General features: G+C 44.0%; 2 protein-coding genes across 2 annotated transcripts in view; both read left to right on the top strand.

Annotated features, from left to right (window-relative positions):
- Positions 1-175: 175 nt before the first annotated feature.
- On the top strand, positions 176-14,206 carry STX12 (syntaxin 12). Its single transcript, XM_048327150.1, has 9 exons — positions 176-337; positions 3,866-3,935; positions 5,729-5,828; positions 7,611-7,748; positions 8,623-8,666; positions 10,500-10,605; positions 11,052-11,124; positions 11,295-11,377; positions 12,749-14,206. Exons 1-9 carry the CDS (start codon positions 226-228, stop codon positions 12,839-12,841), a joined length of 819 nt encoding a protein of 272 aa, XP_048183107.1. The 5' UTR covers positions 176-225; the 3' UTR covers positions 12,842-14,206.
- Positions 14,207-15,847: 1,641 nt separating this feature from the next.
- PPP1R8 (protein phosphatase 1 regulatory subunit 8) overlaps positions 15,848-23,667 on the top strand; it is a 28,217-nt gene continuing 20,397 nt past the window's right edge. Inside the window, exons 1-3 of the mRNA XM_048327043.1 lie at positions 15,848-15,958; positions 16,961-17,100; positions 17,367-17,406. Coding sequence (XP_048183000.1) covers positions 15,903-15,958; positions 16,961-17,100; positions 17,367-17,406 — 236 coding nt within the window. The 5' untranslated portion in view covers positions 15,848-15,902. The remainder of the gene's footprint in view (positions 15,959-16,960; positions 17,101-17,366; positions 17,407-23,667) is intronic.

Below are 23,667 nucleotides of genomic sequence, written 5' to 3' on the forward strand. Positions count from 1 at the left end.
AGGTTACAGTGGCAGTGCTGGGTGGACGGTGGGCCTGCATGATGTTCCAGAGCTCTTGACGACTCCCTGGTTCCTCACTCCAGCCCTCGCACCCCTCACGCCGGCCGCGCCCGCGGCTGCCCGCGCTCTCAGTCCCCCCACAGCACGCAGGCGCGGCGGCCGCGCAGGCGCGGCGTGGCCGGGCGCTGTCAGCGGGGCCCGCGGTCGCTCCGCTCCGGCCCGGCCATGTCGTACGGGCCGCTCGACCCGCGCGGCCCCGGGGCGCCGCCGCCGCCCCGGGACTTCGGCGGCATCATCCAGACATGCAGCGGCAACGTGCAGCGCATTGCGCAGTACAGTGAGTGCGCGGCCGGGGAGGGACGGGGCGGCCCGGCCCGGCAGCGCCCCGGGGCCGGGAGCGCGGGGGTGCGGCAGGAGCCGGGGTGGGCAGAGGCTCCCCGGAGCGGTTCCGGGCAGGGGTGCCCGGGGCAGGCGGACTCGGGGCGGGCTCCCCCCCCGGGCCGGGCACACGGCGGGTGCTGGGCGCGGTGATGCCCAGCCCGGCTGCAGGGCGGGGTGAACGCTGCGGGCGCTCTCGGTGAGTGTCTGTCCCTGTCACCGAGCGTCCCCTTCCCTGCGGCAGTGGCACTACGGCCAGTCCGGCCGCTCGCTGGCGTTGGATGTCCTCAGTGAGGGGCTCCGGGGGCAACAGGAGCCCGAGGTGTCACCGCGCTCGGGAGCAGCTGCTGTCCCAGGGATCTCGAATGGGGATGAGAACGTGCGGCTTCCCCCCTCGCTGTGCTCGCAGCGTCCTGCTCCCGGGCAGGATGTGCCTAAGGTGTTGCAGTTTCTTGGTCGCGTGGTTGTCATTAGAGAGAGTTACCGATATTGTATGATAATCATAGAAATCTCAGTACTGATCCCTGAAATGCTGCTCATAAAAGCAGTCACGTCCTGAAGAGTCTTTGATAAAATGCTTCCTAAGGATACAGTCTTTGCTAAAAGAGACATTAATTGTTTGAGTGCCCATGCAATTTTTTTAAGGGCAAGATCAGTTGAACGTGTTGGTTCCTTAGAAAGTTGATGACTTCTCTGATGATACAAAGCTATTTATGTTACTGAAAATGCTTTGTTCAGTCATGTTCATTTCCCCTTGGTGTAGGCATTGTTAAATTGCTTCAAAGTTTGCCAAATAGCGTGGCGTGTTGAGTTTTTTTTTCTTTTGTCCTCTTTTTATTTTTTCCTTTACCCTCCTTCTTTCTCCCTTCTACAGCATTTCTTTAAGCCTCCTGTTCTAAGCAGCTCAGCTTCTCTCTCTCATAGGACAGGCTTCCGCTGTCTCATGACCTGCAGCCATCCTATCTTCATGTGCTGCCTATCTCAAATTAAACAAATAGCCTTACAGTTTTATCGAGGTGGGTGGGAACACACAGAATATCTGTAACATCATTAATGTTACAGTAGTTAACTTTATTACACACTGTATAAAAGCTTTCCATTCAAGCCTAAGAGAAAAAGATATATTGAAGCCTTAAGGCTGTCCTCATTTCTTCTTCCCCTATAAGGAAAAGAGCAAACAGTATGCACAGCTGAGTATTATTCACTTCTTTGGGGAGTCTGTGGAGTGAGCATTTCACACAAAATTTACAGAAAACCGGTGGCCTGAGCTGGCTAAACTGTTGTTTGCTCAGTAATGTAACAGTCTTGCAGCTAGAGCAAAGATTGAAGTGTTTCAAGAAATCTTAGCTGTCAGATAGTGAGTATGTGGAAGGCTCTACAGCCTGAAATTAAAAGGGCTTGGAGACAGAAAGCTGTTGACTGAGGGGGCTCCATGTGTTGGTACATACCCCCTATCCAAAGAATAAAGAGCTCCATCCTCTTCCTTTCATTTCCCAGACACTTTCCTCTCATTTTCTGTAGACTGTGTGTTGCTGTTGGCTGAGATAAACTAAGAAAAGCAAACTGCTGAACCTGGCAAGGGCAGGACAGACAGCACATTGCCTGGCCTGCAAATGGGACTGTGCAAGAATCTCCCCATGCAGAGAAAAATAAGTCCCAGAGTGCCTGGACATTATGGCACAAATGCTGTTTGCCAAGTCCTCGGCATCCGCACTCAGAGTGCAGTCCGTGTGCCGTTTGTCACCAGCTTGACTATGAATTTTTCTGACCTTCCTGTGTCTGACAGAGCTGTGAAATATGTGCAGTCTTGCTTGCTGGAAGCCAAGCTCAGTATACGAGGAGTTGCCAACCAGCTCTTCACTGTATAACCTAATAGAAGTCTGAAATTCTAGGTTAGGATACACTTGGTGGATGTAAAAGCTAATTACTGGCTAATTACTGATTAACTCATATTGCAGCTTTAGCTGAGATGCACTTGTTATAAGCCACTGGACATCCCTTTAAAAGAAGTGGCCGTGGTAGGGATCAGATGCTTCTCCAGCAACATATTTATTCAACTGCAGAGGCTCCGGGCTGAAAGTAGAAGTTACACAGAAGGGTGTCTCTGAATTGGAAGAAACTCTTGTTAAACTTGTGGGATAATTCAGTTCAATTCAGTTGCCTGTGGAACTGTATTACGGTGTTCCTCCTTGGCCTTGCCTCTCACTGCATGATGCGACAGTATAGATTTCATGATCGATTTGGGACAATCAATCTTTGTGCTGCTGTTATGAGTGCTGAGCCCAGCATGTCAGTATTGATAAAAACTGTGCTGCTGCAGAATAAAGTGGATCAGCTTCTTGATCTGTCAAAGAAGTATTCTAAGATAGAGGGAGTGGGAAGAGAAAATGTACTTGCTTTTCAGGTAGATTAATGGTTTGATGTGATTCATTGTGTGGTTTCATGATCAGAGTGCCTGTACAAGGAAAATAGTGGGAAAACATTGGAGATAAGGGAGAAGGAGGTCTAAAATATCTCTCTGCGCTACAACGTGATTTCGAATTGACAAAGGCCAACTGTGAGGTGCACATTGCTATCTGTTGTTCTTGAAAGACTGTTTGTGCCAGTATTATGAAAGGTTTGGACTATCATGAGTAGAAAAATGCAGGTCTGGGGGAGTTTTTTGAAACTAATAGCAACACTTGTCATTTTCTTTTTATTTTTTTTAACAGAGCACTAATAATTTAAGTAACTTTAAAATAATGTAAAAGTGGCAACACAGCATAGTGAAGTTATTCTGCAGCAGTGATAGCCTAAAATACTGAAATAGCAAGGCTGGTAGAAACAGCTCTGTTAGTTGGTCTAAAAAGGTTGAGGAAGAGGCGTGCATAAGCTTTTAGCTCCACTGACTTCTCTTCAGGGTACCTATGCCTCACTATCACTTTCTTGTCTGAAAGTTAGTTTGTTAGGCTGGATCATGTATAGGTGGGGATGTTTAAAATACACTTTGCATTTCACAGAGTCCCAAAACTATTGAGTTTGGAATGGACCTCTGGAGTTCATCTGGTCCAGCCCCTGGTAAAGCAGGTTCCCCCCAAGCAGGTTGTGCAGGATGGCATCCAGGCAGGGTTTGAACACCTCCAGGGAAGGAGACTCCACAGCTTCTGTGGGCAGCCCATTCCAGGGCTTTGTCACCCTCTCAGCAAAATAATTTTTCCTCATATTTAGATGGAACTTCCTGTGTTTCAGTTGTGGCTGTTGTCCCATGTGCTGTCTCTGGACACCAGTGAGAAGAGTCTGGTCCACATCCTCTTGGCATCCACCAATAAATACTTGTATATATTTAAAGCAAAGAATTTAAGTGTTGCCTTACTAGGTTAAGTCAGACATTGAAATAAATTTAGCTTTTAGCTTTCTTTTGGGGAAAGCTAAAAGAATACATTCAAGAAGGAATAAAATATATTTGAACTTGTCTTACTAACTCATCCTGTGATCTCTTTATCTTCAGCTGCTCAAATAAAGAATTTGATGAGCCAGCTGGGAACCAAGCAGGATTCCAGCAAGCTTCAGGAAAATTTGTGAGTATTAAATGAGCAAACATTGGTATAGATGTTCTTCCATTTCTGTCTGTGTTCTTAGGGAAAGTGGGTTACTCGCTTTGGGGAGATGCTTTATTAGATAAATTTAATACAGTCCTACAAACCCAGAATGACTAGCTGCATTAAGTAGTTTACTGGACAAATTAAGGTGTTTCTGCAGGACTCTGGAGAAGCCATTCAAAACTTCTAAGTAGGAACAGTTCTTTCTATAGTTTCTATATAGTTTTTCTATAGTTTCTTTAAAAAGCAGTAGTACATCAGCCATGCATTAGCATTAGCTGTCCTCTGAGGAGTAGTCATAGTAGCTTCACTCATGGTTTAGAAGAAATGAATGCCATACCAGGTATTTGGTCCTCACATGAGACAAGTAAGGAAAAACAGTAAGGAAGCCCCATAACTGGTGAAAAAGTAGCTTGTAGTACAGATCGATTTAGGCAGCAGAAAGATTAGCAATCATATATAGCAGCCAAAATGTCACATGTAATTTCAGAAGAATAATATGCCAGTGGGGGACAATGTAGAAGACATTTAAACAGGTGTAGTTCAAACTGACCCCTGGAGAGACTGTACAGGGGCTCTCTGTGTCTGAGCATCTTTTACAAATTCGTGAAGCATGAATAGCACGTTATGGAAAGAATAATTTTTGAGGTCGTCAAAGAAAACTTCAAAGTACTTTCTTCCACTCTATTCATGTGACAGTACCTTGAATCTCTGAATGCACAATTATTCTGGTTTTTATAATGTCGATTTTTTGATAAGTTCCACTTGTGGTGGAAGATATACATACTTTATTTGAAGGATGAGATCAGAGTCCAGTTGGGAGAGAAAGGGATTTGTTTCCTTGAGCTGCTCAGTTGACTCAATCTCTGTTTAATCAGTAGATTAAAGAACTAATCACTGGTGACCAAACAAATGCCTGCCCATTTAACATCACTGTAGAAATTGCATAATCTCTCCTCTTTGGGGTGAGTGGCTGCACCCCACAAATTGTCAGCTGCCATACAAACTTAACAAAAGGCATGGATGTTTTGTTCAGTTTACATATACAGCTCATACAATAATGGTACCTGAATGCCTTGATTTGTGTGTCTGTTGGGCCAAGTAAGTGACTTTCACTTAAGCATCTTGTACCCACTGAATGCAAAAGAAATTGCTTCTGGTTTTAGTATTTTTTTTCCTAGTTTTCAGTATAGTTTTTATATATTAGTATTAGATACTTCACAACAATAGCTTCATATTGCAATGTTGTTGGACACCATAAAGGCTCAAGGGAAAGCCTTGCGATTCTGAAGTAGAAGCTGGATTGTTCTTCTTTCTGACCACCGTTTTTCACAAAAGTGAAGAATTTTATATCAGAGTCTCTGTACTTTTATCAAATGTACATTTAACCAATGAAGTTGGTGGTTGTCAAGTGAAGAGTTAGTTACTGATTGGTATCATAAGGAATTCACCCTAAAAGAGGTATTATATTCACTAAATAAAGTTGTTTCTCTCTTATGCCATTGGAGAAAAAGATATTTTTAAAGCTACTGAATTATACTAGTTAGCAGGGAGCAAAGAAGTTATTTGAATCTTTTTTTAAAAATGTAGTCCAGAGTCAAGTTGATTTAAAAAAAAAACAAAGTACATCTCTGATCCTTTAGGTTGGAAAAAACCTACTGTAAGGCTGTGTGATCTCAGAACCCCTATTTAGTCATCATTCTGGACACTAAATGCTCAGTGGCTGCTTTTTAGGTAGATCTTGTATAATTGCCTTTGAACTTCTATTTCAGACAACAGCTGCAGCACTCTGCAAACCGCCTTGCCAAAGAGACCAATGAATATCTAAAGGAGTTGGGGTCTCTGCCACTTCCCCTGTCTGCTTCTGAACAGGTAGGCAGGCAGAATTTTCTGGACATACTTCTAGATGACTCATTTCATTAATCTAGGGTAGACCACAACCTCACAAATCCTGAACTGGCACAGCTGAAGAGACAGCAGCATTTTGAAATGAAGGATGATGGTGAAATAGAGAAGCTCATTAAGCTGGCTGCATCCTGGCTGCTTATATGACACTGGGAAAACCATGTTTCCCAGGAGCAAATAGGTACAAAACTTTCCCACATGAGAATAAGAGGCCCTAAATGTTTGGGGAGAACTCAGTGTGCAATTCTGGTGTTCTGAGTAAATTTCTGAAAAACAATCTTGTTTACAAAGCGCCTGGTGGTGCAAGGTAGTGTTTTAGGATAAGAATTCAGAGCACACTGCCTATCAGTATGAAATGTGAGCATGCCAGTAAGCTTTCTCTTGCATGTGATTTATTGGGGGGGCGGGTAGGGGAAGCTGGCTCACTTTGCTTATATTTGAATAAAGCAAAATATGATGAGGCAAAGATTATGATTGTCTCTTACCAAATAATAGTTTGAGTTCCTGCTCCCTGTGGGAAAGGGAAGGAACAGTCCTCTGCTGCTAGTGTCAATTCACCACTGCCTGCTTTTGGGATACTGTTGTAGGATGATCTGGGGATGTGGGTCAGCAGATGTTGTCTTGGTCTAATTCTGTATTTAAGGTTTATATGTCAGTTGGAAGCATGGCCATGTTTTGCTGGTTTGTTCAGCAAATATTTTTCAGTTAATCTTCTGTGGTGAACAAAATCCTGTCATGTGCATCTCACTGAATGTAACCCATGGAAAGTTCGGTCAAAATCTGCAGGAGCTGGAATCAGAATGCTGAGGATCTGCTCTGGCAGAAGGGTTGTTGCTTCCAGAGGGTTCAGATGGAAGCTTCAATGTATTATGAGGCTGCTGTAGTGGCTTTTTATAGAAAAAAAAATAATTGAAAATATTTATTTCCTTGAAATGATTGTTGAATTGGTACAAGCTCATTGCAGGATTACAGTCCTGGAAATCCCACAGTTTGAGCCAGCTGTTGCAAATCTCTCTATCAGAAAACATAGGACCTGACCTAGCATTGTCCTTGGGACAAGCTTTTCCACAACTTCTTATTTCACATTACTGGAATGTCACAACAGTCAAAGAAGATGTCCTGTGGAGGCTAAATAAATTGATATTGTAAAACGAGGATGAAAAGGATTATTGCAATTAATGTATTTGGAGAAAAGATAAACTGAAATGGTTATCAGGACTAAGGATGTTATCTGATCTAATAATAACAGGCTTGTAGTGTGGCATGGTTGGGAGAGACACCTTAGGAGACTGGGACAGTGGGTGTTGTCATTAGCTCTGGAAGTGTGGGGTTTCCTGTGTTTGTGAGAAGTTTAAGTACTATGAGGTTGGCTAAGTGAAGGAATGGTGGGAAAAAGCACTGTAGGTAACCAAATGGTATGTAGTTAAATGTGGTGAATTATTGGAATGTGATTAGAATAAAAGTAATGGCATACTTCAGACTTTAAAACTAGATTGAAATTGGAGAGCCTTGTTGCACAAAACTGTCCTGCATTTGGCAAGGCATGGAGCATTGGTTTAAGGAATTAAAACATGGTGGGCTTTTTGTTCTATCCAGCGCCCCAGACCGCTGGCACCAGAAGATCACTGAATGCCAGCATTCTTTGTTGTTGTTGTTGTTGTTGTGGTTATGATGGTTTTCTAAGGGTCTGACAGTCACTTTATAATGAATGGGAATGTCTAAACTCTTGTTTGTGTTTCGATTCTTCAGCGCCAACAGAGGCTTCAGAAAGAACGATTAATGAATGACTTCTCCGCGGCCTTAAATAATTTCCAGGCAGTACAGAGGCGAGTGTCAGAGAAGGAAAAAGAGACCATAGCAAGGGCGAGAGCTGGCTCCCGTATCTCTGTAAGTATTATGGGAATTTGGAGTGATATAGTGAGCTATGAGTCTTCTGAGAGATCTTGTACTTGCCTTCCAACCTCATACCTGTCTACTGACACCTTACTGAGTGCAGCTGAGGCATTGGTGCAGTACTTTTGCCATTGCAGGTGTTGGAAGTAACCTCTCAATTCAGTGTGCTCCAGTGTCAGTATAGAGGAGGGAAGGAATCCTGGTAGTTGCAAATGTTGCAGGAGATGAGATGGGAAGTCAAAGTATAGTGAATAGGAAAGTATTGCAGGCTGCTCTTCACTTGATGTCAGCCCTATGCTATAAATTTTAAGAGTTCAGATGGAAGCTTAACACACCTTAAATTACACTCACACTGTGTTGCTTTATATTCCTATAGCTTCTGTCCTGCTAATATCTCCAATGTATGTTCACTGTTACGTTTTGACAAACCCCTGTGGCTACTAAGAATTCATAATAAAATGGCCAGTGAAAGCATTTCTCTCCTTTTGCCTCAGGGCTTTCTGCTAGTTCTGCGTTCTTAATTTCTGCAAGGGAACACATTTATCCATTGGATTATGCTCTAAATTTTTTGCTTCATGTTGAGAAAGGAGATTACAGACATTGACAGCTGATTCGAGAACTGGACTGGCTGCTTTTGATCATTCAGTTGCCTCTGATTGGCAGAGACAATCTGAATCTAAAAATTAAATCTAAAGATGAAGCTAAAACTAATCTTACATAACCTGAGTTTAATCTGAAAGCTGCAGTGACAGTGGCATTCTCCAAGAGCTCTCTGGACAGTATATGCCTTGGTCTTCAAGATACTGCTGGTGATTTTGTGCATGGTCCTGGTAGTCTGTGAGAGTAGTGACTCCTTTATCTCTTCCAGGCTGATGAGCGGTTCAGAGAAGAACAGCTTGTTTCATTTGATAGGTAATAACTTTGTACTCTTGAGGTTTTCATTACATATAACTAAAGTTTTTATGGTATGGTATGTTACTGTAATTCAGGCCAGACTCTGCTGGCTGGATGCAAAGCAAAAAGAGTTGAAAAGCAATTATTACAGCACATGTAATATACTATGTAAGAAACTGCATATGACAGTATTTTATCCTCCTTAAGTACAGACTCTGTGATTATTACCCTGAGGGGAATAGTAGTGCCCTTAGGATGTGGCAGCTGGAGCTCCTGGTGTTCAGGCCTGTAAACACAAGATTACCAGACAGGATTTCACTCACTGTGACTCTTTCCACAGAGTGCTGTGTATTTATATCATGGGTTTAGATGTTCTCTAGCAGCCCAATTGAAGCTACAGCAGAATAGCAGATGAGGCTGCCTAAAATTCAGAAGTCCTGGACATTGTGCACTGGCAAACTAATCCTAGAATGTGCACAACAAGACAGCATTACTGTCACCTGTCAGACAGTTGTACTGCTTCTGCAGTAACAGTGTGCCTGTGTGGTAGACGGCTTTGTAAAATGTTGCATCAACTCTACAGTGTGGTAAAGAGAGTCTGAGCCCCTCCAGAAGTACCTGTGATTAATGTGTCAACTGGCCTGAAATCTGTTGGCCCTGTCTGTATAAATCCTTTCACTTTCTGAATCAAGAGACCTTGGTGACCTGTCTTATCCTCCCTCTGCAAACTGCCCTTCATCTGCTCAGCTGCTTGGTGTGTGTCCCTTCATTAGCCCTGGGCTTTCACTCTGAGCAGGGGTGAAACCCCAGGTGTTCAGTTATGCAGGTGCTGGGATGGGTTTGAAGGCCTTGCACACTAAAGCAGTGGGACCCAGAGGCTCTTAGCACAGTGAGAGATGATGGCACACAGCAGCTATTCCACTTTCAAAGCTGTTCTTGTGTGCTATGTGTCAGAAACTTCTGCTTTTGAGATCTGCAGACCCTATGGTCATCTCAGAGCTGAATTACTGGAATGGTCAGCTGTGTCTGACCTACTCATGTAGTTTATTTTCATTTCTTTAGGCACTTTTAAGACTTTAAAACTTACTATTTAGTGTTGTACTGAACACTGGACTGGTACAATGCTTTCTGGTGCACTTCTCTATTGAAAAGATGGAGATGTTGCCCTTGAAGAACTTTTTAAGCTGAACATAGAGATGGCCTTGTATTATAGGTGCTGGCTCCACTCTAATTGGTGTAACTTCTGCAGCAGTTGTGAAGAACCAGCTCGTCAGGAGAGGGGTAGACTGGGATGCAGAGTTACTTGAGTTTTAATACCTCTTTTGGTGGGTAATTTAATTCAAAGTTCTTACTAGACTAATGAATTGAAATACTAAAACACTGTAGTCTTATCTCCAAATGCCAGATAAGCAAGAAGCTTTGAATCCACAGGTTTGTCAGGTGTTCTTCTGTTCTGTTAATGTGCTTGCAGGCTGCTCTCTATCAGAACTTTCACCCTGATTTCTCCTTTTTGGAGGGATGGTAAGAAGCAAGGAATGTACAAGTATTTCTTAAAAAAAGCAGAACTGAAATAAGCAGGTTTCTTCTATAATGCTGTAGATAACTGTTACATTCTTGAACTGAGTGTTCTATGCATGTAACTGCTTTCCAGTTTCTTCACATTGCCTGATCTGTGCCTTTTTTCAATTGTCACAACAGTCACAAATTGGTCCTGCCCTTGTACACAGTGACAGGGCCAAGAACCTGGGGGTTATTCTGTAGAAAACTCTTCAAACTTAATTCATTTTGCCATAAAATGCAGCATTGAAGTACCTACAGTCAGGGAGAGACTGACTTTCCCTCTCTTTCTAGTGGTGAAGATTGGAATCAGATGCAGTCTCAGGAAGAAGATGTGGCAATAACTGAACAGGACCTTGAACTCATTAAAGAAAGAGAAACCGCAATCAGGCAATTAGAGGTGACCAGTCGATCCTGCACAGTTAACAGTACTGGGAGATAAAGGAGTCGTGCAGTGCTAATTAGTGGGATGGGCTGAGGAGAGCTGATGGTGGAGGAATAGATTCTTGTAGAGAGGATTGATGCCAATATAATCTCCCTGCTCCTGTTGAAGGAGGTATATTTTCCCTCAGTGTTGACTGGTGATCCTTCAGAGATGGCAGGAGCAATTCATGTTACAGCGTTCATATTGTGCTAATTGCTAATGTGATGAAACAAATATTCAGTAGCAGGAGTATTGTAGGCTCCCATTGTTAATCCCAAGGTGGTAACATCAAGTCACCTCAGTCAGTGAATGCTGGTGTCTATTCTGATGCTTTGAGTGATGGTCAGAAGAGGTGCTAAGAGGGAGGATTAGAAAAAATTGTACGCAGTGTTTGTTGTAACTTGTTAAACTGTTGTCTTCAGGCAGACATTTTGGATGTCAATCAGATATTTAAGGATTTAGCCATGATGATTCATGACCAAGGAGATATGATTGGTAAGTGCATTTGGATAATAAGAAGTTTTTTCTTGATTCAGTTACATGTTTTGTGTACATGGATTAAATTTTTCAGTATTTTGCATTAAAAATATTGTATTTCTGGTTATAATTTTTAAACACTGAAGCTCTGAAATATTTTGCAATGAGTTCTCCTGCTTTTTCCATAGATAGCATAGAGGCAAATGTGGAAAGTGCAGAAGTCCATGTGGAAAGAGCCAGTGAGCAGTTACAGAGAGCTGCCTATTATCAGGTAAATTCTATGTGCTTGCTTGATTGTCAGTGTATAGTTGAGCAATAATGAAACAGGCTGAGCAAGACACTGAGGACTGCAGCACACCAGACTAGTTATTAAAACCAGCTCGTGCAAGCTGGCATTCACTCAAAATTGACTGCAAGGAATATATAAAGCACTTGAGTCTAAAACATGATACTGAAATTCACCTTGTACTTTAGAGTAGATAGAGTCTGGCCTTTCACAGTCTGCAAGCCTAAGTGTTTACCTGTCTTTGTTGTTGTTAGGAGTTAGCAGAAGAAACAAGAACAAATTCTGATGTTGTATCCAACTTGTAAACATATCAGCCAAGACACTGATATGCAAAAATTTATGCCCAGACTCAGGTAACTTCTGGTGACCAGGATTTGCAACACTTCTGTCCAGCTGCTGAGTTTCTATCCCATAGTCTGGGCTCCCTGTCCCATCACATCTCTTGCAGTGGCTCTCACAGCTGTATAGTAGCCAGTGTTTTCTGTAGCTTCCTTTCAGCATCCTTGTCCCTGTAGGTCTGACTTCTGTGAAGGGGTAAGGGTTCTGCTTTAGTCAGTCCCATTACTGCTGGGACTTAAGGCTTCCACACAAGATAAATACTGGACTCTTCCAAGCTGTTAAGTGGGAGATACTGGAAGGCAATAAAACTCCAATGCTGTTGAGTGCAAGGGTCGGAAGTTGCCTTTACCATCTGGCAGCGTGTAGTAGTAGTCTCTCTCTCCATGGCTTCCTTACCAAAGTTCTGAGGTATTTATAAATCTAAGTTTGGGAGCTGTTGGACATGTTTTGCATGTGGTTTTTTTTTCTGGATGGAGAAGGAAGTGGTTATATATAACTACCCTCAAATCCTTAGATGCCAAGTTAAAAATGTTTGGTGTATATGGATGGTAGTTTCCTGTGATGAATAAAGTGAGGAAAGCTGTAAAATCCAAGTCCATGTACATGAAATAATTTAAAATGTACAAATGCAACACCAAGCCCAAGTGGCCATGGGAAGATTGTGTCGGAGAGCTGCTCAGGAGTTTGATTAGGATTACCTGAAAAATCTAAATAGCTAGAAAGGTTTGGTCTTCTCTGAGACTTGTATTTTCCTTAAGAGAAAAGAGAAGCAAAACCTGTCACATTTTGACTTAACTGCATCTCTCAGACCACTGAACTCCTAAAATTAACAACATTCATCTGTAGAATCATGGAGTTTAAGGAACATATAAAAGCGTTCAGACCACACTGGTTACTTCTCTCAAATAACTGTGGGTATCAAGTGCTCTTGTTCACCCAAGTTAGTAATGTGAATGGTAGCCTTGCTTTTTCCTCAAGTGTTCCTGGTGTCAGTGGCTTTTTTTTTTCTCTTATTAGAAGAAATCCCGTAAGAAGATCTGTATCCTGATTCTTGGCCTTGCTGTGGCCTGTATAATCATAGGACTCCTTATCTGGCTGACAAAAAAATGAAATCTTCCCATGGAACCCAGTCTCACTGCTGAGATATTTTCTCTCAGAGCAAACAGGCTGACTAGTCTCGGAGATGAATTGACCACCCTGAGAGAGCACAAGCTGGAACTCCTTCTAGTAATAGATATTAGCAACTAATGTGCAGATAACTAGTATTTGGAATTAGTGACCCATGGAGACAGTATTTATCAGTTAATATACAAATTATATTGCTTTATGTAACTAAAATCTTGTGGTTTTGCTTTCTGTAATGTGTTATGCCCTGTCCCAGCTGTATGCTGAAGTGTGATCAATAATTGGAGATGTCTTGTTTTTGACAAGTCGCACAACTTTAACATTTTGTATGTGTAGGTAACTTTGTTGGACTGGAATGAGAATGACACTCAAAAACAGCACACCACCAAGTCACATGATGTAAATCCAGCAGTTTCTAAAGTCTCCAGTATCTGCCCCATGGTTTTATTGTCTCCAGGTGGCTGTGGTTATAGATTCTCTTGAAGAAAAGGATGTTATTACAGATTTGAGAGGCAAGGAGGGTATGCATGGATGATAATTTGAATCTCTGCATGCTGGTCAGTTTAGCCTTGAGACTCATAACTGTGTTGTTTAAATTTTTTGGGTGTGGTTGGGGTTGTTTTTTCACAAAATGCATCACTTGAGGAGAGAATGTTCTTTGACTTAGAATCTCACAGTGCAACCTCCTTAGACAAACTAGCTGGTCGCTTACTACTGGACAAATAAATCTCTTCCGATGCTGACTCAAGCACTAAGTATAAAAAGTTCAGCTGCTCACTCTCAATTGTTTTTAGAAGCTTCCAGGGAGAAAAACACTTAAAAATGAGGAAGTGGGCACCTAAGTTTACAAGCTAGTAAGATTAGTGAAGAGTGTTAGCAGAAATCTTGCTTCTGAAGAAGTGCTCTTGAAGCTCACTTGTAGTGTTCTAGTAAGTATTATGTGTGGCTTGTGAACATTTGGTATTTTCAATTCTTTATGAAACAGAAAGTGCAGAAACTGGCTGAGTGAAGTGCTAGGATTTTCAGACTGAGAATGTGTGTGCAAATGAAAAAGATTGCTGCTTCCAGCTCATAGGGTTGAGCAGAACAAGCAGCCACTCCCCACTTCGATGTAGCTCTGAACTGACATGCACTGAGGGAACAGTAATCTGTCCAAAGCCCAAGGGGGGGGTGGTAAATGCAGCATACTGACCCATTTTGTATTTAATCCTTAATCCTCATTCCATGTCTCTTCTGTAATAAAGTAAACGTGAAAGCTGGGAAGGGAGTGTTCTCCCAATTGCACAGTGGTTTGCACTATTGCGCCATCATTCCATCTAATAATCATCAATAAACACTTTTAAAAGCCTCTGTCAGAGCTCCTTTCTCTTGCAGTTTAGACATTGGCACATGTGTGTTTGCAGTTCCCTCTCTAAGCAGAGTAGAAGACTTTATATCAGTACAGTAGTGTTTCCTGCAGCTTTAGTTCTGTGGTCCTTGATTTTTCAGAATGAAACTACCTGAAAACACAAAATTCATTTCACAAGGACATACACAATACTTCTATGCAGAGTCCTGTACAATAGCTGATGCCAGGAAAATGAATCTCTTACCTCAGCAGCATTGAGTCAGCTCTGAGTATTTGCCTTTTACTAGAATGTGGAGCCATTGGTGATCTGACTTGAAAGCAAGGGAACTCAGTGTTGTTCTGCTCCTTTTTTGAAGTTTTCCTTGGAAATGGTAGAAGCTATTGATTTGTGCATGCCCACTGCCAGGCAGAATCCTTTGGGTGTCACACTGCTGTATAAGAACAAAAGCACTTAGCTCCTCACCAGGCCTAAAAGGGAGCATTATTTCTAGGCTCCATCCTCCTTCTAGCCTGTTTTAGTCCTCTGGAAACTGGAATTGAGGACACAGCTACAGGTGGCTGAGCTCAGGGTTTCTGTAACTGCTTGACTCCTCTCTCCTCTCTGCACATCATTGATCGTGGCAGTAGAACTGCTGCAGACACTATTTTTAAAGTCTTCACTAATGTTCCCAAGGTTGAAAAGTCACCGTCAGAAACTCCCGTGCCTGTTGCTGCAGTATTCTGGCACGGTGTGCCTGGCTCTCGGATGTGTGTTCTACTGCTCCGGAGTTGCTGGAAACATTCTGGGGAGCCTGGCTTGCCGTGAGAGCCCGGGCCGTGAGCGAGCGTGGCTGTGCCTGCGGTGCTCGGGGTGGGGGCTCCGAGCACAGCCCTGGGGCAGCTGCGGCCTCCGGGCTGATACCGGAGAGAGGCGGCTTTTGGCTCGTACCGGCTCAGCTGTGTCTGCTTGTACCGCAGCCGTACCCCGGCTCTGCTTGGCCAGAGGCGCTGTCCCCGCGTTACAGGGGCGGGACCGGCGCTGTCCTCGCCTTATAGAGGCGGGACCGGAGCCGTTCCCCCGTTACAGAGCCGGTACCGGGGCCGTTCCCCCGTGACAGGGGCGGGACCGGGGTTGTTCCCCCGTGACAGGGGCGGGACCGGGGCTGTCTCCGCCTTACACGGACGGTACCGGGGCCGTTCCCCCGTTACAGAGGCGGGACCAGGGCCGTTCCCGCGTTACAGAGCCGGGACCGGGGCCGTTCCCCCGTTACAGAGGCGGGACCGGGGCCGTTCTCCGTTACAGAGCCGGGACCGGGGCCGTTCTCCGTTACAGGGGTGGGACCGGGGCCGTTCCCGCGTTACAGAGGCGGGACCGGGGCCGTTCTCCGTTACAGGGGTGGGACCGGGGCCGTTCCCGCGTTACAGAGCCGGGACCGGGGCCGTTCTCCGTTACAGGGGAGGGACCGGGGCCGTTCTCCGTTACAGGGGTGGGACCGGGGCCGTTCCCGCGTTACAGAGCCGGGACCGGGGCCGTTCCCGCGTTACAGAGCCGGGACCGGGGCCGTTCTCCGTTACAGGGGCGGGGCCGGCTCGAGCCCTCGGGGCGGGGCACCATTAGGCCCCGCCCATCACGGCGCCGCGCGGGGCGCGCCGGGATAGCCGCGCGCCGATCCCCGCCTCCCATGGTGCCCCGCGCCGGCTGAATGGGGCAGAGCCAAGATGGCGGCGAGCGCGGCCTCGGCGGGCGGTGGGTCCCTGTTCGAGTGCCCGAGCTGGTGAGCGGCGGCCGAGGGGAATGAGGGGTGCGGGGCTGCGCTCCCTGGGGCCGCAGAGTGCTGGCCGGACCGATGGGGTCCGGGCCCGGGCGCGGCCCTGCGGGTACCGCCATCGACAGCATCGGGGGTGGCCCCGGGCCCTCCCCGGTTTGCCGGGGCTTTTCCCAAGAGCTCAGACAGAATATGCGGTGTGGTAGAAATTAAATATCCTGCTCAACGGATGTATCTGGTGGGGGAAATCTGTCAGCTTGAAAGTAGCCGGGGGGGTTTATTATCTTGAGTTAAGAACTCAGGGCTGAGTGAGGTGTCGGAGAAGAAGCATCGCGACCATGCATTTGGCTGGGTTAGACGTGGGAAAGCCCGCGGTGGAAGGGATCCCTGAAAATGTCCTGCCTCGCCCTCCTGCCGGGAGTAGAGCTTTGGATCAGGGTATCCTTGTTCGTTTGTGATGCATCAGTGAAGAGATCTTGGCTCTGCTGTCTTCTTTGGGTGCCAGAGCATTGGGATGGCTACCCAGTGCTCTAGCACTTGTATTTTAAATTGCACAGGCACACCACTGCACCTGAGAACTAGAGCAGTTTTGTGGTCCAGCTCTGCCTGTCCCTGCAGAGCCCGGGCTGTCCCTGCACACTCAGCTGTGTTATGCCTCTCAGTGCTTTGTGGTAGTGCTCAGTGCATGAGTGCGTTTTAATTTAGACCTGGTTTATAAGTGCCTGCTTTAGTTAGTACAGCCATTTAACTCTCTTATGGAAAAGAAATCGTCATTATTTTAAGGTCTTTCTTGTGCTGAATATACACAATAATAAACATCTACATGAGACAGGATGGTGTTCCATAAGATGATGGCACAATTGACTAGATAAAGCCAAAAATTATTCTGGGTATTCAACTTGCAATTTAAAGTATCATCTATTTTACTTTTTTCCTAGTGTTTTTGTACAACAGTAATCACAATATGTGTTATATTCCGTGGTAAATTGGAATTACTTGTACCTTTGAAAGCTGTAGATGGAGCAGCTGGGGAAGTACAGCTTGTGAAATGCTCAGTCTCAGCGGCTTGCATGCTATTGCAGAAGAATTCGTAAAGAAATCCCATCTGGAAGGGAGAACTGTAACACCTGTAGCTGTGAGGGCCTCTTCAGGTACCTGTTTTATGTCTTTAGCTGCAGCAGGGCAGGGTCTGACAGAGAGAGTTTTCCTGTGTTCCTGCCCTGGTTTGGTTCTGAAGCACAATCTTGTGCTGGATGAGAAATGAGGTTGAATCTGGGAGATGATCCAAACCCAGGAGTAAGGGGAGCGTGTTTGGGTGCCAGGTCCTGTTCTGTTCTCACATTTTTAAGATTTTTTTGTAATTCACTTATTGCAACCTGAATGTCCTTTTACAACAATATTCCAAAATTGTTCTCAGGTACAGCAAAGTTCCTGTCTGGACTCTCTCCTTATACATTGTAAGGAAACTTTTCATTTTCTCTTCGACTCAATTGTATGTTTGTGCATTGTAATGGTTTTAGGGACCAAGTTGGGCCATTTGTGTGTTTGTACGTGTGAAGTAAAGGAGTGCCTGATACAGTTTGATCTTGGCCAGTTGGCACGTGCAGACATGGCAGCTAATACCAGGGAAAGCTTTGTGTTTTTCCTTCATGCTCCTTTTGAAACCCAAAAGCTGTTGTTTCATAAGAATAAAAATAAAAGAGTGAACTAGCAGGGAGCCAGTCTGGAGAGCTTCCAGTCACAGTGTTTGTGTTCTGCTGAATAGTGAACCCAAAATGGGAAGTGTTGGGTGATGCTGGCTGCTGATAACCATGGCCTCATCCTGTAGAAGTGAGGAGCGCTCCTACCAGGTAGATTTATTTATTTCTGGTTATTTTTCTGTTCTGCAAAATAAGTAGACTGTATTTCACACTAAAGCTCTGGATGCCTTCTGCTGACATCTACTGAGCTGCAGATTCCAGCTCATGGTTTTAAAGTATTTGTTCCTTTCAGAGCCAACCGAAGAGTGCACAGGTATAAGGTGGAATCAGTGATGAGCCTTTCCCAGGTAGGATTCTCCAGAGTGGAGGTGGTTTGCAGTAGCAGGTGCCAATAGTGGTGTTACTCAAAGCTCTGACTTAAAAGGGTGTAAAGGGTATCCTGCAGGAAGCTTAGTCTTGCACAAGCACCAAAAAGTATCCTGTATAGGCAGCATTGTAGGGCTTCATTCCAAGAGCTTTGGGTGACCAAAAGCATGGAGTTGCAGAGAGTCTTCACAATCAGAAGCAGATTCTTCTGTAGTGAATTATCTTCAGCCTCATCGACCTTTATTAAAATCAAAATCACAGTCTTCACCTATCTATTTGTTTTCCTGCTTCTAAGGAAAGCTGGCTGGGGCCTGTGAACACCAATCATATGAGAAATACATTTCAGATATAATCAAAAGGAGTAGCTTTTTTCCTTGCCTTTAAGTTATTGCCCATGCTTTTGAAATTTGCTTCCATCATTGTACCTGTTCTCCCATAACTTGGATAGTATTTGAGAAAAGACTTCTGCACTGAAATTCCCAGTTTTCTTCAGTTTTAAGTTGTGGCTTTGATTTAGTTTTGTGCTGTTATAGGTTACTTCTTCATAATCCATAAAATATTTATTATTTCTTTCCTTGTGTTTCCAGCAGCTAAACTTGCTTAAGACAGATGAAAAACAGTGGTTGCCATCTGAATAGTGCTTGCCGATGCCAGAATGTGTCTGTGCATGTACTATAACTCCTCTGTACACGTTAGCGAAGATTTAGGCTGTGCATTTACAGTTGGAATAAAGATGGTGCCCATACTTCCTGTAGATTCAAATGTAGCTATACCATGAGATGAGAAAATGTCTTTAGATAACAATTACACATCTTAGTTTGATTAAGACTTTTGCAAACCTTCTGAGCTGGTTTTAGGGAGTAAAAGTGATTTTTCTGAGGTACAGAGTATCTGGTGTATAGTTTCAAAGTGACCATCAGATGTTTAGTGGATACTGCCTGGCTGTACTTTTGTCCTAATGTAACTTGTGTTTGGAATTGTGACTCTTTCTTTACTCTGTCTTGACACACCAGTAGTGGGGATGTCAGGTTTGTCCTGGAATGGACATACATTAGAAATAGTTTGTTTGAAGGCAGCAATTCTTTCTCGTTAGTTTCTTTGGCCAAGAACTGGCTATTCCTAGCAATGCTTTTACACAGATTTCTGGAGAGTGTGAGCTCCAGACTTCTGCAAATTCCACCCTGTCCTTGAAGTTGGACATGAAGGTATGTACAGTAGTCACAGAGGCCAAGATTTTTAGGAAGTGGCTAAATTTAGGTTCTGAGTCCACATTTAGAAACCCAAATAATTGACCTAATTTTAAGCTAACACAATAGAATTATGGCTGTCCTGTCTATGTCCTTAATAGCAACAACTCAAAATTTCTTGTAGTAACTTACTTCAGTCAGGCTTCTGAGTTTCAGCTGGATTTAGATATTGTAACCTTGTTGGGCATGTCAGCATTGAATCTGCCCTGTGGAAGAGATCCTGATTTGTAAAACTTCAGTTCTCTTCCTTGGCACATTCCAAAGTGTTAATGGCCTTGGCCTTCTTTTCCAAAATGGTTTTTCTTTGTTACATGGATACGGCCTGGCCTGTGGAGCATGAGGTGAAGAAAGCAAGGAAACACAATTTTCTGTTTCTAGTACAGAAGAAAGATTTCTTTGCTTGTGGGTATTTAAATGTTTTTAAAACCTGTGCCGAAACTTGGTTTTGTTCAGTGGTATCCCTTGTAAATATTTAATTGCTGATCATTGTAAGCAGTTGATGTCTTCTATAAGGCCAGCTAATCCATGCATGCAGCTGCTGTGGGAAATCTCCAGCGTCACCATGTCCAGCTGCTCAGGCATGTAGGGAAGGGACTAATTATTCAAAGCAGGGAAGCAGAGGTGCTGTGTCTGCGAAAGGCTGTCAGATGGACCATCTCTCTTCAAGACTGTTTCTCACAGGACACACAGGAGATGATCATTGTAAGACGCAGTGGAGGATTCATACAAGAGCCATGCACTTATAAAGAATTGACTTTGAAGAGTTGAATAGTCTGTGGGCCAACCCTATTAGTATTGGGTTTTTTTATTACTTACCTTGACAAAAGTGACTACAATACTTGTTAGTGACATAAGTGTGATCAGCATAGAGACCAGAGACTTATCCAATCCTTTTGGTATAATATGAAGACCAGGACAGTAAAAACAAGATAAAATGCAGAAGTGTATAGTGGAAAATGGAGACTAAGAGCAAGAACTTCTTGAAGCCAGAAAATAACCATTCAGAAGTAAAAAGAGCCAAGTTTATATTCAGAAATAAAAGAACAGATACACAAGTATATAGTCTAAGCACAGGGTGACCATCAGTCACCAGCAATACACAACTGTTCAAAAACCAATGAAAACACTACTACTGTACCTGATGGATAATAATTTGGGGCAGTCCCAAGCACATCTACAGGCTGGGTGGAGAATGGATGGAGAGCAGCCCTTAGGAGGACTTGGGGGTGTTGCTTGATGAGAAGCTCAACATGCCCCACCCATGTGTGCTGGCGCCCAGAACCACCCCACCGTGTCCTGGGCACATCCCCCAACGTGGGCAGCAGGGGAGGGGAGATTCTGCCCCTCCGCCCTGCTCAGGTGAGACCCCACCTGCAGAGCTGCCTCCAGCACTGGCATCCCAGCACAGGACATGGAGCTGTAGGAGCAAGTCCAGAGGAGCCCATGGAGATGCTGCAAGGGCTGGAACCCCGCTGCTCTGGAGCCAGGCTGGGAGAGCTGGTAGTGTTCACTTGAAGAGAAGGCTGCAGGGAGACCTCAGAGCCCCTTCCAGTGCCTAAGGGGGGACTTTGGACAAGGGGTGGAGGGACAGGACAAGGGGGAATGTCTTCCCACTGCTAGAGGGCAGGGTTAGATAGGATTTTGGTAAGGAATTCTTCCCCGTGAGAGTGGTGAGGCCCTGGCACAGGCTACCTAGAGAAGCTGTAGCTGCCCCATCCCTGGAAATGTCCAAGGCCAGGTTGGATGGGGCTTGGAGCAACCTGGGCTAGTCCCTGCCCATGGCAGGGGGTGGGACTGGATGATCTTTAAGGTCCCTTTCAACCCAAACCATTCTGGGATTCTGCGTGTGAGCTAGAGAAGTGTCAGTGCTGTTGTAAAAGATGCTCATGAAAATGCGTAGTCTTGTGTTACATGTACTTAATGAAGCTTACCTTTACTTTAAAAAGGGAATATTTTTTATAACTGAAGGGAAAGAATAAGAAGAATTATGTGATAAAAAAATTATATGGAAATCCAGCTGTCAGAATACGAATGTCTTCCTGGTAGGCATAAACGCTACAGTCCTGTCTCCCTCTGATTTCTGCAAGTGAGTTACACTTCCAGTATATCTGCTCTCGCTCTGGAAATGTAGGAATAATCTTATGAAACAATTGTTCCATTGTTGCTCACTACTTAATACTAATTTTCCTATTTAATTCAGTGTAATTTGAATTAATTTTTGATGTCATAAAACCTGAAGTTGTCTCTAATAGAATATTTATGGCCTTGCTCTCAATTAAATTTTTTATACAATTTCCAAATTTCACTGTATTCCGTGAAGACTTTGTTCCTGAGTAAGTAACCAAGGGAACCAAAGCAAGCTAGTAAAACCTAGTTCTGTGTGGAACTGCACTGTAACAAGAAAAGGTGCATAGTGCCAAAGTGAAATTGGGCAAATGCTTTAATCCAAGTGGAATGCTTTGTTCAATCGAAGCAGGCACGTTTCTAATCAGAAATCTTCCTGAAAACACAGTGCAATTTATTTTTGTTTGTTTGTTTGTTTTAAATTCAGGGAAGGTCTGTAATCATCCAGTCTGAACCATAGGCTTTTTAAGCTGTGTTTCTTACAACTGGAAGTTTAGCAAGAATGATGCTTCTAAGAAGCAGAGGAAATTGTCACCTAATCCAATTCCAGTGCTGGCTTGGGCTCAGTTCCTGTGGTGTGTGTTGTGCTTTGAGAAGGTCACATCACTCATTTCCATTAGTGGTGCACACGATGAGCAACAGCTTTGTGATCAACAAATATCTTGGTAAGAGGAGAATTTTATTTATTCTGATTTCTTTTTATAGAAAAGAGCATAAAACTGGCTGAAATCTTTGAAAACAACAGCTTAGAGGGTTTCCTGTCACAGTGTGGTAGTGACCAGTAACTTACGCATGTCTGAAGTATTCCGTCCTCTTGTGTGCACTCTGGGCTTTGGCCATCAGGCACAAAGGGATTTGAGGACTTGAAGGCTCTGCCTGGGTGATCATGTTTAACATTAAAACCAGACCTAATCTCCACAAATTTTGTAAGTTTCCTTTGTTAAATTAAAATTTTATCCCATCACGCTGAGTGACAGCGCAAATGATGTAAGTATTGGAAAAGACACTCAGATCCAGAGCTGGTTTTTGATCCAGGGCTCCTTGCTTCTTGTGTTTCACATGACAGTGTATACTCTAGTTTTGCCCTGCTCATTGAGGGGACAAAGAGAATGGATACTTACCATGTTTTTTCCAAGCTTTTGAAGGTATGTTCTCCATTATTTTTTTCTCTCTTGCCATCCATGAAGCCATCCATCCTGGTTATCACCCTAGCATCTCCTTCTTCACAAGAGAACAAGAGCTAATACAGCATTCATGATGTTAAATCGTTACGCATTTATAGTTTCTTCCTTCTGATATCATTGCTGTGTCAGCTGTTGAGGAGTGTTCCTCTGATTCCTTCTGAACATGGTCACACGGCTCTGGATCTTTCCTGAGTGGCAGTAAGGAGCCTGGAACTTCTGTTGTGTTTGTGTGGTTCAGGTGGTGTATTCTAGCATGGATTCAGCAGTGCCAAATCCCAACTACTTGAGGATGTTATCTCAAGCAGTAGTTCAGTATCATGAGATTCATTTGTAGCATTTGAATCTGACTTGAGTTTCCCGCATAACTGTTGTCATCAGTGATTTTCCTCATTTGTTTGTTAGCTCTTTCCTTTCAGACTGCATATAAAGAAACCAGAGCCCTCACAGAGCCCTCCTTTTTCCTGACTCTAAGTAATTTGCATTCGCCTGCTGGTCTAGTCTTTCCTTTCCCCATCACACCTTAATTTCCACAGGACCATTTCATAATTTGGTCAAAAGCTTTTTTTAAAAACAACAGTATAGAAACCTTGTTTACATCCTCCTGTTTGTCTTCAGTAATTCTGGTAGATTCATAGTGATGCCTTTTCTTGGTCCTAAAATCAAGAGTCAAACATGGTTAGAAGGGAAAAAGGGATTTTACCTTGGTATTTATTTTAAGGATCTTTAGGTGCACACGTCCAGGTCGAATGCACCAAAATGCACACCACAATGCACCCCCAAAAGATCTGGTATATCATTATAGGTCTTACTAATTAGCAGATCTATCAAAGATTCCCCAAGGAGAGGCTCGAGTGAGCCCCCCTCCCCAAGGAGCCTTCCCCTGGATGGTTCTATCTGAGTTTACAGAATGTGTTCTGGAGAGGACCTTAGGCTCTGGGGCACACTATCCTCTACCTCCGAAGCTTCTAAAATGTTGAGTCTCTCAGCTTGGCAAACAAGTCCAAGAATGGAGGCAAAAAGCACTAAGAATACAGAAGTTGTAACAAGGTATAACAGGGGTGTAAAAGAAAAGGCAAAAAAATCATCATGGCATCAGT

This window comes from Corvus hawaiiensis, chromosome 23 (assembly GCF_020740725.1).
Source record: "Corvus hawaiiensis isolate bCorHaw1 chromosome 23, bCorHaw1.pri.cur, whole genome shotgun sequence".
In the NCBI taxonomy this organism is placed as follows: Eukaryota; Metazoa; Chordata; class Aves; order Passeriformes; family Corvidae; genus Corvus; species Corvus hawaiiensis.

Coding starts and splice junctions, on each gene's coding strand:
- STX12 (XM_048327150.1), top strand. CDS start 226: ATGTCGTACGGGCCGCTCGACCCGCGCGGCCCCGGGGCGCCGCCGCCG. Junction 3,936..5,728: donor AGCAAGCTTCAGGAAAATTT/GTGAGTATTAAA, acceptor CTTCTATTTCAG/ACAACAGCTGCAGCACTCTG. Junction 11,378..12,748: donor AGAGAGCTGCCTATTATCAG/GTAAATTCTATG, acceptor TTCTCTTATTAG/AAGAAATCCCGTAAGAAGAT.